General features: G+C 41.8%; 1 protein-coding gene across 3 annotated transcripts in view; it reads right to left on the bottom strand.

Moving 5' to 3' along the window:
- The window catches only part of NELFCD (negative elongation factor complex member C/D), a 1,198,759-nt gene that overhangs the window by 1,014,909 nt on the left and 165,845 nt on the right, over positions 1–18,005 (bottom strand). For all 3 annotated transcript variants that reach the window (XM_044089975.1, XM_044089974.1, XM_044089973.1), the window contains exon 4: positions 12,630–12,739. In XM_044089975.1, the coding sequence (XP_043945910.1) occupies positions 12,630–12,739 (110 nt within the window). The remainder of the gene's footprint in view (positions 1–12,629; positions 12,740–18,005) is intronic.

The following is an 18,005-nucleotide window of genomic DNA, read 5'->3' as shown; positions in this document are numbered from 1 at the left end:
GTTCTTATCTACCCTATCAAGCACTTTCTTCTAACTTCAGAATCACCCCTAATCTCTACAACAGCACTATGACAGGATTCTTCTCAAATAAATATATACATCTCTACCCCAAATCTCATTCTCCCCTTGGCTATTACTATCTCCTTTCTAAGCTCACCAAGTTCAAAACATACTTTTATTCATATCTACAACTCAGTGGAGACATGCATCTCAATCCTGGTCCCATTCCTACATATCAGCAATCCATCCCATCTATACCAGTCCTTACCTGCAACATTCCAACTCCCCACAAAAAAAAATTGCCAATGCTGAAATATTTACTAAACTGGAAATCAACTCATAAGCATCTAACTGTAACTGCTACTTACAATCCCCCCTTGTTCTAACCACAGTACAACTGAAGATATAACTCTGGTATTCCCTCAAACTTCATTAACTTACATGGCTTTACTCGGGTTATACAGATAGCAACTAGAATAGATAAATCCACTAAAAGGAAAAAATAAACAAAATAAACTTAAAACTATCAATAAAAGGTTTTTTACTAAAAAGGGGCTTAAATCTCACAAAAGTGAACAACTTACCAGGAGCTGGTAAAAAGAAGACCTCCTAAGCGAAGCGGCAAACGAGATCTGGGTACTTACCGCCTTGCATCATGGGATATGGGGCTGCCTCGAGCTGGTAAAAGTGACTCTCGAGCTTAGCAAGTGCCGAGTCGGAGCCGAGGGATCGGCTCCGAACCCATCAAGCAAGAATGAAGGCGAGATTGACAACTTAACATCAAACCTTCACTATTATCCTTCCAGTCAGTGTGCCTCCCAGATGGAATTAGAGATCACCTCCCCACTTACATGCTTAGATACCATTTTAATCCCCTAGACAATCCTATTTCTGCCTCATTTGAAGCAAAAAGAAAAAACTTTAGTACTCAAATGTTCCTCTCCCTTTTACCCCACTGTGACTGGTCACCCCTCAAAACTCTTCCCCTTGATACTGCAGTTGACTATTTTAATACAACCTTTCTAGACATCCTAAACAGACTAACCCCCTTCAGAACTGCTAGGCTAAAATCTAATAGTGCTTTGTGGCTAACACGACACCAAAAAATCTATTAAAACCAAGGGTAACACCTGGTCTCTGGCATACCACTAAAACAATCTATCCTAGATATATATAAACATCTTTGTAATAAAGAAAAGTTGTTGTTGTTTATCTTTCAGCTTTTCCTGGTAAGGGATCGCCACAGCGGAACTCCGGTCTGCTTATGATTGGCAGTAGATTTTTACAAAATGCCAAGGTGCCAGCTCGATACCAAACCTTCAACCAAGGCATGCCCATTTACGCACACGTCTTCTGTACGCTACCCAACCGCGGGAAGGACATGCAGACTCCACACAGAACTGAGAAGCCGAGAATCGAACGTGAGAACCTCTGGCTAGGCTTATAAATGCCCTTAGGCAGACAACCTAGTACCTACCTATGAACCTATAAGATCGCACCAAGTGAAAGGTTCAAATGGACTCAGAGTTGGACACTGCAACACTAAGGTTAAATCCCAAGGAGGAAAGGTATCCGAGAATGAACACTTTGCAGAGCCTGGAAGAGAACGAAGGTTCGCCGCTTTCATGAAAATGAGAAATTGTCACCAAATGGAGCTTCAAGGTTGAATACCATGCTATAGTTCCAAAACGAGCAGCTTCAGCAACAAATACGGTCAGTAAATAATAAGTCCCAAAAGGAAATACTCCACTGTAGTTCCAAAACAAACAGCGTTAAAGCTAATGCTGGCAATAAATGATGTAAATCACAGATAGTTCCACACAGATGACCACAAGCAGATACTGAAAAGAAAACTTATTTTACATGAAATTAAGCGCTTTTCGTCCCACTAAATTGTGAGACTTCTTCAGACAAACAAGAGCAAAGGATAAAACAGTTTAAATACATAATTTGGCGCCAAAATGTAAGCGCCGTAACCCAGCAACAATAAACAATAATTACAATAACGAACATTGTTTTTAATAATTGGCATTCATCATAAAAATGATCATTTCTTGAAACCATGCGAGCTGCTCGTACTAATTGCCCTTTTACAACAGATTTCTTTTGATATGTGGGGTGGTTGCTACTGTAATCGAGGAAAGTATTAGAATAAGTTTCTTTTCTGTATATTTGTGCATAAAAAACCTTGTTAATATAGTCATTAAATAGTTCGACATCTAGGTAACATTATTCCATCTATGCTGAAGGAGAACGTAAAACTTAAAAAAAAAAAGAAACATCGACCAGTATATGGGCAAAGTAAAAAGTGAAATTAAAGAAACTGAACAGGAACAATGTTCACCAGTAGGGGTTATCCACAACAATTCCTGGATCAATTAATACAAGAAGTTATTACTAAAAGAGAACAAGGCCTTTATTTTCCTATTTTAAGTATCCATCAGTATCCAATAACTAATACATGTAATATCCATACTCCTGTTACTAATTTGGCACTTATTACTCCATTTAGTTCAGACAGTGATGTTATCATTTTTATTAATAAAAATTGGAACATGATAAAGTTTGACACTGATATAAACAATAAATTACCAGCCAAACCAAAAATTACCTGGAGAAGGGGAAGGAATCTTAAACAAATAATACAGACCAATATAAATACCCCTCTCAGAAAGGGAATGTTCCAATGTAACGTGTAGATATTGCACACACATGGTTACAGGTGAATCTTTCACCATTAGGAATGTCATATATAAAGTCAAACACAAATTTAACTGTCAAGTCAAAGGGAGTTGTTTATTTAGCTCAGTGCCAATCATGCCCTGCCTTTTATATTGGCAAGACAGACAGAAAATTACCTGAACGGGTTTATGAGCATCTATATGCTATTAGGAAAAATAAATTAGACAATGCACTTGCTAAACACATTTTAGAAAACACTAATCATTAACTTTTATTTAGAGCGGTAGATACATTGTAAAAGATTGACGAGATGGGCCTGAACAGGTGTTACTTGAAGTGCAGGAACTATACTGGCAACTTCGTCTTAATGCTAGCACACCACCAGGATTAAATGAGATTTGTTCTTTGTATCCAATTTTAAAATTAAAAAGTGTGCGTAGATAAGCACTATTATTATTATTTATGACAATTTTGTAGCACGTTTTTTTATATATCCATACTTAACATCCTTAGGTTTAATTGTGCTTGTATACCTACTTGTTTTTACATTCATTCTTGCATCTTTTAGTCAAAATAGACATATGAATTTTCAGTTTTATATATTTTATGGTTGGTTATTTAATTACTAAAAATATATATTTACAATTTTAAACATTTTTAATTGAATTTAAGTATTTGATGTGTATCATAGTCAGTTTTTATATTTTATCTAAATTACAAATTGATTATAGTTTAACATGTTTTAATTATTGTTTAGTGTTGCTGGGTTACGGCGCTTACATTTTGGCGCCAAATTAGGTATTTAAACTGTTTTTATCCTTTGCTCTTGTTCGTCTGAAGAAGTCCCACAATTTAGTGGGACGAAAAGCGCTTAATTTCATGTAAAATAAAAGTTTTCTTTTCAGTATCGGCTTGCGGTCATCTGTGTGGAGTATTTCCTTTTGGGACTTATTATTTACTGACAGTATTTGTTGCTGAAGCTGCTCGTTTTGGAACTATAGCACGGTATTCAACCTTTGAACTTGTGGTACTTATTGTTTATACCAGTACTCTATCGCTGTTCGTTTGGGTTTGCGGTCCGTTTCTTGTGTTTTCTCAGTTTGTTGTTTATCTGGTTGTACCAAATGGAGCTTAACAGTAGAAAAGCTTGCCCCAGCCTGAAAAAGTGAGGACAACAGGATATCTGAAAGAGAGGCAAAAAAGGGATCCAGATTCCAGCTCTTGGCCCAGATAGAAAACCTTTTCCATTTGCTACTGTAAACCTTCCTGGTGGAAGGTTTCTGGGAAGTTAAGGTAATATTCCTGATGGGGGAAGGTAGCCTAGACTGCTTCAAAATCATTGGAATTGGAGAAGCCATGCAGTTAGATGAAGAGTCCAAAGATTTGGAAGAGGAAGCCCCAAAGGCTGGGAGATCAGATCCAAAAGGGGATCCAGTATCCAAGGAGGATACTTCAGATGAGACCAGATGAAGGGGAACCACGGTTGACGAGGCCAGAAAGGGGCTATGAGGATCAGGGATGTCCCCAGGTGATGCACTTTCTGCAAAACTTTGGGGATCACAGGGACTGGAGGATAAGAGTAAAAAGACCCGGAGGCCAATCGTGCACAGAGCATCCCTCGGTGACTCCCTGGGTGAGGGGATCTAAGTAAAGTACATGCTGCATTTGTTGTTGGCAGGGGTGGCAAAGAGGTCACAGTGACCCCAGTGGTCAAAAATCTGCTTTGCCATAGTAGGACTGAGGGAACACTAGTGAAGACTCAAGATGCAGATCCGCAGAGTATGTCAGCCAATATCTTGGAATCCGTGGGTATATGTATATGCACTGTGAGGAGAAAGCACCCCAAAGACATTCCCACACTCTCATGGCCTCCCTGCATGAGTAAGATAGTGTTCCCCCGTTTGTTGTATACTAGACCACTGCCATATTGTCGATCTGAAATGCAATCATCCTTGGGGGAAGGCAGTCCTGAAAAGGCTTACAATGGAGTAGGACTGCTCTCATCTCCAGGAAGTTTATGTAGGAAGTTTATGTACAACTTGGTCTCTACAGGGGACCATGTGCCTTGAACAGTTCTCCGCTGAAAATGCCCCAACCCCACCTCAACAGAGAAGCAGCCGTGGTCACCATGGCCTTAGGCAGAGGGTGAGAAAAGGGCCTGCCAAGGGCCTGCCTAAGGTGAGATCCTGATATTGAAGCCACCAGAGAAGGTGCCATCTGCACACAGGTGTCAGTTGTATGGACATGACATAGGTTGATACAGAATAGACCACTGAACCACCAGAGTCCACTACAAAATCCACAAATGATACCTTGTCAGAAGAACAAGCTGAATGGCCACAGCCATGGATCATAAGGTCCAAAGAATCAGGTTGACCAGAGGATGCAAAAGATTTAAGATCTGCAGGACTTGCTCCTGGATCAACTGGAATCTGCAGAATGGCAATGCTGCAATCTCGGAGACGGCATCTAGCTGGACTCCTATGAACTCCAACATTTGCATACTGACCAAATTTGACTTCGAAAGATTGACCAATTCCCAACTGGCTAAACAAAAGTAGGACATACTGGATGGCTTGTGACAGTCGATGCCCTGTGGGTGCCAAGAACAGCCAATTGTTGAGGTAAGGGAACAACTGAAATCCCTGCAGCCACAGGTGAGCCGCTACTGCTGCCATATAATTGGTAAACACCCAGAGGGTTGTAGTGAGTCCAAAGGGCAGGGATCTGATCTGGTAACGACTGGCCCCTAACCGGAAGTGAAGGGGTCTCCTGAAGCGTCTATCTTGATGTGATAGCAAGCGTCCTGGAGATCCACTGAGCACATCCAATCGTCCTTGCATAAGAGAGGCAGAATGAACTGAACAGTGACCATCCAGAACTTGGACTTTCTGACTAATAGCTTCAGCTTGCTTGGGTCCAAAATAGGATGCAAGTCCCTGGTCTTTTTTGGCACTAAAAAAAAAAAAAAAAAAAAGAGTTTAAGTTCTAGATCCTCTTTTTCCTGTTGGGACTTCTTGGATGCCTCATTTTAGAAGAAGCTGTTGAACTTTGTTGAAGGCAAACTCCTTCTGACTGGCTGGAACGTCAAGGAGATACCTCTGTCACAGGGGGTTGCAAAAAGGGAATAAAATAACCCCTGGAAACAATGTTCAACACCCACTGATTGGAGGTAATGCTTTTCCAGGGTAGTTGGTGAAGAGAAATATGACCCTCTACTACTTCCAGGGCAGAGCAGTTGGGCAACACCTCAGGAGCACTGAACAGGCTGCTCAGAGAAGGGTTCCATGAAGCCCTGATTTTGTGGTTCCCCCCTGCCTCTAGGGCAGCATCTGCCATTGAATCCTCTCCCCCTGCATCTGGAAGAGGAATCCTCCGGAGCATCCTGGAAGGAAGACTGTCTTCTGGAACCACATATTCTTCGCTCCTCATTGGGTCTTTGAGAAAGACATCTGAGGAATAGAAAACTTGATCCCGACAGCGGACAAAGTTTTCCCTTCTTGCCAACTACTGGTCAGTGTCCTTGGTGGAGGGTCCAAAGAGGGTGGACTCCTTGAAGGGTTCCACAAACCCATATAGTCATAACCAAGCATGCTGCCTTATAGCTATGCCAGTACCTGCCGCTCAAGAGGTAGCTTCCACAGCATTGGAAATTAACCTCATCGAGGAATTGGCAAGGTACGTCAGAGTAGAAAGCTTGGGAGACACCTTCTTGAGGTCCTCCGCCAGCAATAACTCTAAGGGAAGTGATGAGTTCTTTGACCAAGTCCTTTGGGAAGTGGATGAAGTGTGCCAAGTAATTAACTGTCCTCAGTCCAAACAAAGCCAAAGCAGACTTCCCATAACAGTCTATTGCCAAAGACTCCCTGTTCCGGAGATGGACCGTGGAGCTCTGCCAGCTCCTTCTTGGTGGCCGCGGCCACCAGAGACTCCTTCCACTCTTTACTGTCGATAAAATCAACAAACTCGTCATCAGGGGAAGACACCCAGGAAGTAGATGGGCTCATCGTGAAAGCCTTCAGAAACACAGACTCCTCCAAAGATGGGGGTTGGGGAGACCATCCACCCCTTCTGATTCAAAATCTCGAGAATGTCCCCAAAGGAGACATCACCAGGCAGAGATCTAGGGGACCCATCTCCTTTACTGAGGTCCCTGTCCTCTGTAAGGGACTCCATGGGGGAGTCCAAGTGACTCCTGCACTTTTTATTACAAGGTACGTCTTCCGTGGAGGGCTTCGGGGAGGATTCTCAAGATGTAGGGACCCAGTGAGTGGAGGAAACCCCCTGAAGGCTTAAATAAGGGTGCTGACCCGGGACAGGATGGCAGGCCTCACCACCCAAGGTAGAGAGGCAGGGATGGACCCGGAGGGGCAGGAGATGTAGCTCCAGTCCTGGAGAAGGTCCTCTCTACCACCCAGAAAGGAGAGGGGCTGTAAGTGGTCCCATCCCCAATCTTGGAGGGTGAAGTTCCCCAGAGAGGAGGAACAAGCCCCGATACAGCACCATGACCCCAGGATGATACCTGTCTGGAACTATTGAGGGCAGAGGCCCTCAGAGGAAGAGATCAGCTATGGAGCGTATCATCATGGAACTCAAACAAAGACACTGGGAACCTCCAAACACTGGATCCTACCAATTTTGGCTCTGTTAAGGGCAGATCTTGCCTCTTGTACCTGGTCGACTTCTTTGAAAGTGTCACCAAGGCCATAGATGAAGGGAAGGTAGTCCACACAGCCTACCTGGACCTCGCAAAAGCCTTTGCCACAATACCCCACTCGGGCATCATAAATAAGCTCTCCAGCTTAAATATCAACCCCTATGTCACAAGATGGGTTGCAAACTGGCTCAGAGATAGAGCCCACATGGTCAGAATTGCAGGTGCCATAAACCAGTTACAAGTGGCGTCCCACAAGGCTCAGTCCTGGGACCTCTCTTGTTCGGTATATACTTCTCTGAGGTACAGACTAACACGGGAGGACTATGGCTGACCAAGTTCGCAGATGACTGCAAACTGGGTGCCATAATCAACTCGCTGACTGACACAAGCATCCTTCAAAAGGGTCTCACAGAGACGGATAACTGGTGCCAGAGCCATGGCCTAAAGCTAAATGCAAAAAAGTGCATAGTCATCCCCTTTGGGAAAAACAAAGTGCCCACAAATTACCACATAGGTGATGATCCATTAAGTACGGAAGAAGTAATTAGGGATTTGGGGACCCAAGTAGATAGCAATCTCTCCTTTGACAATCACGTTGCCAAAGTGGTTAGAAAGACCTTCTATATAGCTCACCTCATCACGAAAGGGTTCACATCTAGATCAAGAGAGGTCATTGTGCCCCTCTACTCATCACTCATCAGGCCCATAATTGAATACAATACCCCATTTGGGATGTACCTTATCTGACACCTGCAACTGGAAAGACCCCAAAAGTACCTCACCAAGAGGATCAAGGAGACAAACAGATGCCCTACGCAGTTAGGCTAAAGGAACTCCAGCTCTACTCAGTTGCTTACCGCCTACTCAGAGGCGATCTGTGCCCGACGTATAAAGCCATGTCCAACCCAGAATTCATGGACATGCTCCACCTCAGGAAATCCAAATCCCTTAGAGCTACACGCTCCAGGGACTTAAACCTCAGCAGAGAAATAAATAGGACATGCTGGAGGAACAGATTCATATCTCAGATGCTCCCCTCACTCTGGAACAAAATCCCAATCCATGTTAGGCAGAGCCCGTCAATGACCCTCTTCAAGAGAAATCTTGACGAGTGGATGGGAGATGGTAGGTTTACCCCCTGGGATCTCTTCTGTGTTCCTACTAGACAGAGGCACAGTAAACTAACCTTAAAAGAGATATCTTCTGTGACCTACTATACAGGGGCACAGTCAACTAATCTAAAAGGGTGGGGAAAGCCAAACACACTCTGGCTAGGCTTATAAATGCCCTAGGGCAGATAGCCTAGTATGAACCTATGAAACTAAAAGACCAGACCCAACCCTGCCCCTGTGGAGTCGGCAACCGACCACTCCAGCACAGGGCCCACTCTGGTCCAAGGGCTGAGGAGCAGAGCAGGCCAGAGACCCTGACAGGGTCGAGAAAAAGTGAATACTCGACATCGACGGAATGTGACTGCGGGTATCCTGGTCCAGAGATTCCGAAGCCTCTGGGATTGGAAGAGAACGACAAATTAGGATTGGAGAAGCTGCCCTAGTCTGGTAGACGGGGGACACCAGAAGCCCCAACTCTATTTGGGCTTTAAGGAAGCTCCTCATCATCCTGTCCATGTCAGAAGGCAACAAACACCTGGACAATCTGGAGGAAGTGGAGGAGTGGGTAGGCTTGGCTGGAGACCCTGAGGATCTATGTCAGTGATCCAGGGCTCAGCTCCAGGGTCTGGGAGCGTACTGGAATAAATTCCTCAAGGAAGTAGACAAAGCTGTACATTCAATTATGGGTAGATCCGACAAGCCTGTTGGATCTGATGGCCAAGCGGAAGGAGCAATCAGATCCAACAAACCGGCCACATCAGACGCTGGCCTGACCTTGACCAGATCAGAGGGCCTCTGATCCAAGGCGGCCATGGATCCAGAGGAAGAATCCAAGGATCTCGGATCCAAAGACTTCAGATCCGAGGTAGCCCAGACTGGAGTCAGATCCGGGGATCTAAGATCTGACAGCTGCAGCTTATTAGAAGCTATCAAGGGCATGGAAGGGTCTTCCTCTTGTGGTCAGAAGGAGGGAAAACATAAGCCTCCCCCCCCCGTGCCATGCCTTTAAGTAGCAGCTTGTTGCGGTGCTCCACCAAAGCCCTGGGGTTGAATGAGGTACAAATGAGCATTCAACCTCCAGGTGAGGACCCCTAAATAATACAAACACTCCTCATGAGAGTTAGAATTGGGCATCTTCCAACTGCCCGAGGAGGACTTTTTAAACCCAGAGGTTTTTCAGACATTATCATTTGAAAAATACAACTACATCTACAACTACCTAGTGATTAACAGGAACAAAAGGGCGCCAAAAGCCCAACTAACAAGGGAAACTACCCAAACTAGCAAATCTAAGAGAGGAGAGGTACGCTAATAACACTACAGCTAAAGATAAACTAGAAAAAGCTAAATAGCAACGTTAAGCTAAGCTATAATGAAAAAAACTGATCCAAGTCACTTATTTGACAGTAAGTGCCAATGATCATGTCCATAACCAAATGTGGCAAATTATCTGGAAGTTAGAGCAGCAGGGGATTATGGGAGAGGGAGGAGCTTGAGGCTTAGATCTGTCCATGCTAAAAGTTGCTGCCTTGGATCCTTCTGTGAAGAATAATGCCATGGATAACATCAGATCCTGCTATAACAAAACTGCAAAACTTGCTACTAACACCCCACCTAGATCTCATCATTGCTCAGCCTTATGTCAACTTTGCTGGCTTGAACTTCCCCATCTCTTAACTTACACTCAGCTTACAACAGCACACAGACTAGTCCATCAACCTGAATATAACCCTTCCCTTCAGTTAATGCTTCAACCCTACACTAACAATTGTCTCTGATCTTCCACCAAATTCTTGCTACAAGTTTCCAAGTCCAATAATAAAGCTAGTGACTATATATTGTAGCTATATCTCCAAATAAGGAATACTATCCCTTGGGTCATTATATCCAATCTCAACTTAATTCAATGCTCCTAAAACCCTACCTGTATTCTAACTGGCTCTGTTCATTTTATTCTCCTGGCTAATGCCTTCTCTCTTGCTTTACTATTACTTTTACTTCTATTACAGCCAACATCTTTTACTCATCTTCTTTCCGTTTTTCCCTTTCTATCTCTCTCTTTAATAACCCATTTCTTCGCCCTCCTACTTTACTTTCTAGTGCCTCAAAATTCCTGGCCTTCTCTCCTATTACACTTTTCTCCTCCACTTTTTTCTCTTTCTTTTAATTTCTCCTTCACTTCTTGCTTTCCTTCTTTACCAACTCCTCCACACTTCTCTATGCTGTATTCTTGACTGCTGCTTACAAATTTATTTCTGCAACTTTTTCATCTGTAATTCTTCTAATTTTTGTCAAATTTGCCTTCTTCCTTTGCTATTTACTCTCTTACACTTTGACTCACTTGATTATTTTTGCTAGGGTACTCATTTTTTTTTATTCATTGTGTATACTGTGCACATTTTTTTCCTCTCTAAATTTAGTTTACCTTAAGTGTATACATTGTGCTAACTTTCTGTACTGTTTTTTGTTCTCTGTTTTGGAACTTCTAACAGGAATGCTCTGAAAATGGGCCAACACCCAGTTGGACTATCCCAGTTAACAAAATTAAATAAATATATTTAATAATAATAAATAAAAGAAAATGAAAATATTAAATATCTATTTACCATAGACACCAGAGTTTCAATCACAGGAAATATTAAAAATAACACAGGTGGACAAGTTCACACAGTTACAGAAAAACAATACTTAACTAATCTCACTACATTTTCCTGACTGATCTAAATATTATTCCTTGGTTACTTGCTAAAGCATGGCAAGATGAAGTAGGTGAGGGGTCCTTCTTTGCCAAGTTCCAAAAACAGACTACAATGAGACTTCAGTCTCATCTAGCAATGAACATTTTTTTGCCCTAAATTACAGAATGACATCACATACATCTGGTCATCTGATCTGACTTCTGGTTCCCATGCCCCCCCCCCCCCCCCGGCTAGAAGTTGTCAGGATTTAGTACGTGTGTGTCAATAACACACACACGCACACTTGCCAAGATGTGCTGCAGCTCCTGAAGTCATAAAAATTTCAAGCCTCCACCCTTCCAGAGTAGCAATTAGTTCACTGCTAAAAACAATACAAAAGGCTTCTTCGTACTTGTTTTTCCAGACATTTTGTCTCTGGCTGCAATCAGAACTGTAAGATGCAATCTTTATGGCCTACAGCTACAATAATGCATGTATTTTTCTTTTTCTGTCCAGCAGGCCACACTGTTGGTACATTTTAACACATACAGCTTTACAAAAACATTTTTCAAGACAAGCATCTGTACACGTCAGTTGGATATACAAATGACATATGATTCTTTATAAAATTCCAGCTAACTGTGCTGGCATGTTACACATACAGTGCCCTACTTCTCCTGGCACAGCTGGCAGTACCTCACATCATCACACACCTTATACTTCTTTTTAATGCCACATAGAAAATAATCTGAACCATTTTTCCTACAGCATCTATGAAATACAACACACAGTACACAGCTGCGAGAAACATGCATATCTTGTACATTTGGCATAGACTTCTCACAGATTATTTACATGTGGCTTTATTCCCTAAAACTGCCACATGCAAAACAAAGGAGTTATTGCACTTTCAGAATTATTCATTTTACATACACACATTATCAGAAGACCACAACTAGAGGAAGGGTGGAACCAAGGGCACTCATGTAGGGGTTATTGGTCAGTGTATGCTACCCAAGGGGGGGTGTTTGTTTACAAGCTGTTACACTGCTCTTTTCACCTAAAGCTACTAATGTTCAGCTACTACATAAACATATTTTTTAGAAAAATGTTTAATGCTGTCATTCTTAATGATGGCAAAGAAAGTGAAAATAAGTAATTTAATACTGCAACATAATAACTTAAGGTTGCCTTTAAGAAGGAAAAAAAAACCTGACATTACAAAAGCTGTCACTGATCTATAACTTACAGACAACGGGGTTGGGGTGGCAAATGGGTGTGTTGTCTAGGGTACCAATGCCTTTGCTACAACTTTTTATAGGCACCAGGCGCACACACTTTTTATACCCATGTGCATTTATTTAACACACACACCCACCCACCACATGCTGTCTGCTTAATGATGCAGAATTAGAATACTGCAACTGAGGCTATGACTCTATATATTTTAAACACTTCACAGCACTTTGCACATTCCTGTTCTAGAAAAAAAAAACTCACCTCTCCTTCCTCAGTGAAAATAGAATCTGCTTTCCGTGGATCAAAGTGTTTGATTAACAGGTTCTTCAAATGGTTTTCCACAGTCTCCTGGACCTGACTGGGCTCTACACCTATAACAAAGCAAAGTGTTATGAATGTTACAGGCCAGCATAATAAAAACACAATACAGTTTACATAGTAAAGGGTGCTTATTTAAATACAAGCAAATCCAAAGATTGTTCTGTCGCATCATTATTCCATTTACATACTAGACTTTTAGTGCAACTTTCAGGGCATTACCAAGCAAGAAATACAATGAAGCGATTTAAGTAAACGACTGGTTACGTTAAACTGTTTCAGATGTTGAATGCTATCCAAGATGTTCCTGTATCATGTTGTATGACCAGCCTGAAGCCTTACACTGAGTTTTTACATTTTAGGGGAAGGTGAAACCGTAAAACCATAGTATTTTACTTTGACTACGGAAAAGGCCGTATGGCTAGCATTCCCTGCCACAATCCTGTTGGCTCTGTTCCTTGTCATAGTATCATACATGTTGAAAAGCCCTTTATTCAACAATGCTCTACCACTGCCTTCCTGCTCCTGACAAGCCCTTCTCCTGAAAGGAGCTCTAGATTCAGTGCCTCAACAAGTGAGTTTACTTCTTGGCTACATCCTTCCAGAATGGCTCTACGTTTTGATGCCATAACAGCACTTTTCATATTAGGCACCCCTCCTGCAGACTTGCCTTTGGTTTCAAAGCACACGATTATACCCTTTGGCAAGCACTTCAAATGATTGTGCTTTGTTGGTTTAGCAGCAAAAATCCCGACATCTCTCATTATCAAAAGAAACTGTATCTGAGGGGCACTACACATAGGATAAAGTATACATGTATACTACACACACACACACACACACACACACACACACACACACACACACACACACACACACACACACACACACACACACACACACACACACACACACACACACACAAAATGAATATCTGTGCAACTAAGAGCAACCATTTTCTATTATGTTTCAAACTGACTAACTGGACTCGTCTGCAGCTTTAACACCTGTTGGACCACATTCGATAGGTTCACCCTGTGTTTCATATACACCCAGTTTACCAAAATGGCATCTCTAACTGTCCATGTGCAAAGTGGATTAGCTTAAGTGCTACTACTTCCCAAAGCGCTACTATGTGGATGCTATCAGTCACTAGATAATGCAAACTTGTTTCTGGCAAAAATACAAAAATAAGCAACACTGTCTGCAACAACACTGAAACTCTGCTGGTTTGCTAGTTACTCAACAGCAAAGCTGGCCAAAAAACATACCCCAGGAAAATCTTACAGTGCTTTCTTGCCAACTTATCAGCATTACAAATGCATATTGTGATTTTTTATTTTTATTTTAAGGAGTCCAATATAGGAGACAATGCTCAGAGCAGGCAGCTGGCTGATACAGTCAACTTTGACTCTGATTAAGTCACATAGCAGACCATTTTTGTTTATTATGGTGTGAACACTACTGTCAAAAACCAAAATATCCACACCAGAGTAAACTAAAGCCAGAAAAAAACGCTGCCAAGCTGTCATAGTAACTTAGTTTAATTAGTCTCAATACAACTATTAAGTGCTTTCGTTCATAAAGTAGTTGAACTTCACCAGAAGAGTAACAATAAATACAATTCTTTTATATAAAAAATCATTCCTTGCCCAAATTAACACATCCACTAATCATTTAGACAGTCAAATACTTAGAACCTTAAACTAAACTATTGTAGAAGGCTCACAACACTTCTCAATTAAATGCCTAAAAATGTATATCAAGTGAAAATACACAAATATAGACAAATATCTTAACTCCATATATTGATAAATCTTATCACAAAACATATTCAAAATCAAAATTTACACTACATTAAAATATTGACTTCTGCACTTGATTGCATCCGCTTCCAAAGCTAATGCACTAATACTAACTTTATTGCCAACACCTGGATATTTTGTGGCATTTAACTTAATTTGCCACAAAAGTTCCTTCTTCTCTAATTGGGGTTCCCAGTTATCACCTCTGATGTTGTGAGGTACTTTTTCCAAAATAAAAAAATAAAATCTTTTTTAAATTTCTTACATTCATTAGCATGCTTAAAAGGGGCATTTCTCTCATCCCTGTTTTTAATAAAGTATACATGCTCATATATATCTGTATTAATGCACTTAGTCTTCCCTGAATAAAATGCCTCGCAGGTCATGCACTGTGCTAAAATACCATCAGACTCATTTTTTTGGAGTGAATATCAGGTTAAGAATTTAAAAGGGATGTTCAGAGATGGATATCCAATGGGCCTGGTTGATGAGGTTATTAGTGGGAGACCACGCAGGTTTTGCCCCATTATGAAGGACTGTAGAAGAAAGGAGGGTATGGAGGATTTAAAGACTGCTATGGTATTGTCTTACAATAACACAGACATGTAGATCTAGAATGTTATTAGTTAAAACTGTAAGGGGGGGTTAGAGTACTCTGATTTAATTGATAAACTGGGTAAAAGACCTAAATTTGTATAAAAGAGGGGAAGGAATCTAAAGGTTATTTTAGAGTTGGACAACAACAAAAAAGAAGGTGGCCAAAATAGAGTGTCTAAATGTGGGATGAGGGAAGTAATGTTAGTTGCCTCTTACCCCACGGTGATTAATGGGAATGGAACATTTAACTGCAACACTGCCAGGGTTGATCATTTAGCACAATGCATGACCTGTGAGGCATGACAGGGAAGAATGTGCATTCAGACAGCAACTGCAGGCCCTACTAGATACAACAGGGCAACAGAAGTTGTCACTGATAATGGAAGGACCTGAATTCTCATTATCTGGACAGAAAGAACAGGATATGAGGAATGCCAGGTTCCACATGAAAGTGGAACAGGAATAAAGGAGAGGCAATTTTAGACTTCTGCAAGATAAATGGCTTGATGGTGGTAAACGTGTGGTTCGGCAAGAGACTGTCAAAAGACTGCATACAACAGTGATCAACATGCACCTCATACTTTCTCGAATGGACACTGAGGTATGATCAGAGACTGCAAAGTCAGTCCTAATGAAACAGTCAGCCCACAGCATAAACTACTACAGCAATAGTCAGAGAAGGCTCCAAGGTCAGAGAATAGGCTGAATACCTGGAAGATGACTGGGGCGAAAGCACAAGAGTTCAAGGAAATACTCAAGAGCTCCAGCATTTCAGTAAGAGAAGGAAATACATGAAATCAAAGAAAAAAGGCAGCTTCTCAAAACAGAATGTGTGAAGACTACAAAACAGATGTGTCTGAAAGGATGGCCATAATGCTTGCCAGAGTGAGATGATGAACACCATACACCCACTAAGAGAAATATAATTCAGGAAGTGGGGGAAAAAAAAAAAAGAGGGCAAACATTTGCAAAGTTAAGATGACAAGACTAATGAAGGAATTATCCTATGATGTTCTGCACTAAACAAAAAAGGTCTAGAATACAAATTAAAAAAAAAAACAAAAACTAAAAATCTTAGAACACTAAAATCTAATCACTTATTTCCCTTTATCTGGGTTACTTCAGCTATGCAGAGCAGCTTTCTTCAAGACCAAGGGAGAAAAGCTCAAATAAAATCAGTATGCAAAGAAGTGCAACAGACGGTACACTAGGAAATTCACACATACCAAGAACAAGAATTCTTAATTAAGGTGCTCCAAAAGCTGCAATTCATCCATATAAATTGCAGTCATTTTCAAACAGCAACAGTCAAAGTGCAGTAAAATGTTTTACACTACTAACATTCATACAGAGTACAGGGATCAAAAGGTCATTTAGTCTACAGGGGAGAGGGTGCATATTAAACTGCTAGAGATGTGAAGAATACAAAGAACTAGAGTACAAACAAACAAGACTATGTAAACTTTTCATACCAGCTGACAATTTGTGTAGGTGCTTATGAATGTGCATTCACTAGTCTACAAAATGTTTGTTTGGATCAAAGTTCCAGGAATTGTAGTCAGAGTTTCTTCAGCACAGCACCACCCTAAGGAAAGTACAGCTGTGCACACTTATAATAAATGTAGACGTTAGAGTATATTCACTGCTGCAGTTCTGACTTGTGGGATTTCCGGCCATGAAAGCAGTCGGCCTGCCTGACTACTAGAGAAATTCTTTGCTCCTCATAAGGAGGTCAGACGCCCTAACCGACGTCAGCACACTTGGGTATATAAGCAGCCAGCCTATGTATGAAACCATTTTTTTCTTGTCCCCTACCAGGAGCAGCCTCACGTGAGCAGTAGGTAACGAAGGAAGAGAACCCCTACAGGAAGAAAGGGTAAGAGGGATTCCCTTGCCTAAAAAAGAAACAAGTAAGCTACCTAGTACGCTAAGGGGAAAGGAGGGAGGGAAAGAAATTAAGACTGCAAACGTGAATACACTCAACCATCTACATTTATGGTAAGTGTACACAACTGTACTATGTTCTTCATGTTTCACTGTTGCAGTCCCAACTTCTGGGAAGATTCCCAAAGCTGAAAAGAGGGTAAAAGGAGATTAGGGAGAAGAGAGGATGTCCTGCAAGATGGCAGTGGGGAATCCTGCTCTGGACCTAGAAGAGGCTGCCAAGTGGTAATGTTTAGTATGCACAGATGACCAGGTGATAGCTTCTAGGATGTCCTTAGTAGTGACTCCTGACAAGGCAGCAGCAGATGTTGCAGTAGCCCTTCTGGAGTGTGACCTGACAGACTCATGTGATTCCTTCCCATGATGGCGATAGCAAAGAAATACAGTGGGAGATCCATTTATAAATAGCCTGTTTAGAAGCTGGCTTTCCCTCAGAACCAGGGGCAAAGGTCACAAAAACGCTGGTCAGATTTTCACAAGGCTCGTGTTTTGTCAGATAGTAATGGAGCTGTGTATGCACATCCAAGGAATGAAGTATTCTTTCCCCTTTCTTTTGGGGGCTGAGAAAGAAAGTGGGCATGTGAATGGCTTGATTTAGAGAAGTATCAGTGACCACCATGGGCATGAAGGGTTAGTTCTGAGGGAAACCCTGTCTGGGTGAAAATAATGGTTCCACTGCCATGAGAGCATGCAGTTCAGAGAACCTCCTGGCTGAGGCGATAGCCAGCAGCAAGGCAGTTTTCCTAGTTAGAAACTTCAGTGGGGCAGATGCTGCAGGTTCAAAAAGGAGGTAATGTCAATTTCGCAAGAGCAAACTTAAGGATCCACGGACAGGTACACTGCCTTTGGGGTGATCTGATGCAAATGACTCCCCTAACAAACTGTTTTAACAGGGGATGTGAAAAGACAGGAGGAAGAGCAAGCATACCAGAAATGGCAGATGCATAAATTTTAATGGAGGAGTAGGAAAGAC

This window comes from Protopterus annectens, chromosome 12.part0 (assembly GCF_019279795.1).
Source record: "Protopterus annectens isolate FY-2018-M chromosome 12.part0, PAN1.0, whole genome shotgun sequence".
NCBI classification, from domain to species: domain Eukaryota; kingdom Metazoa; phylum Chordata; order Ceratodontiformes; family Protopteridae; genus Protopterus; species Protopterus annectens.
The sequence above is the reverse complement of the archived record's forward strand: the minus strand, read 5'-3'. Positions and strand labels throughout refer to the sequence as shown.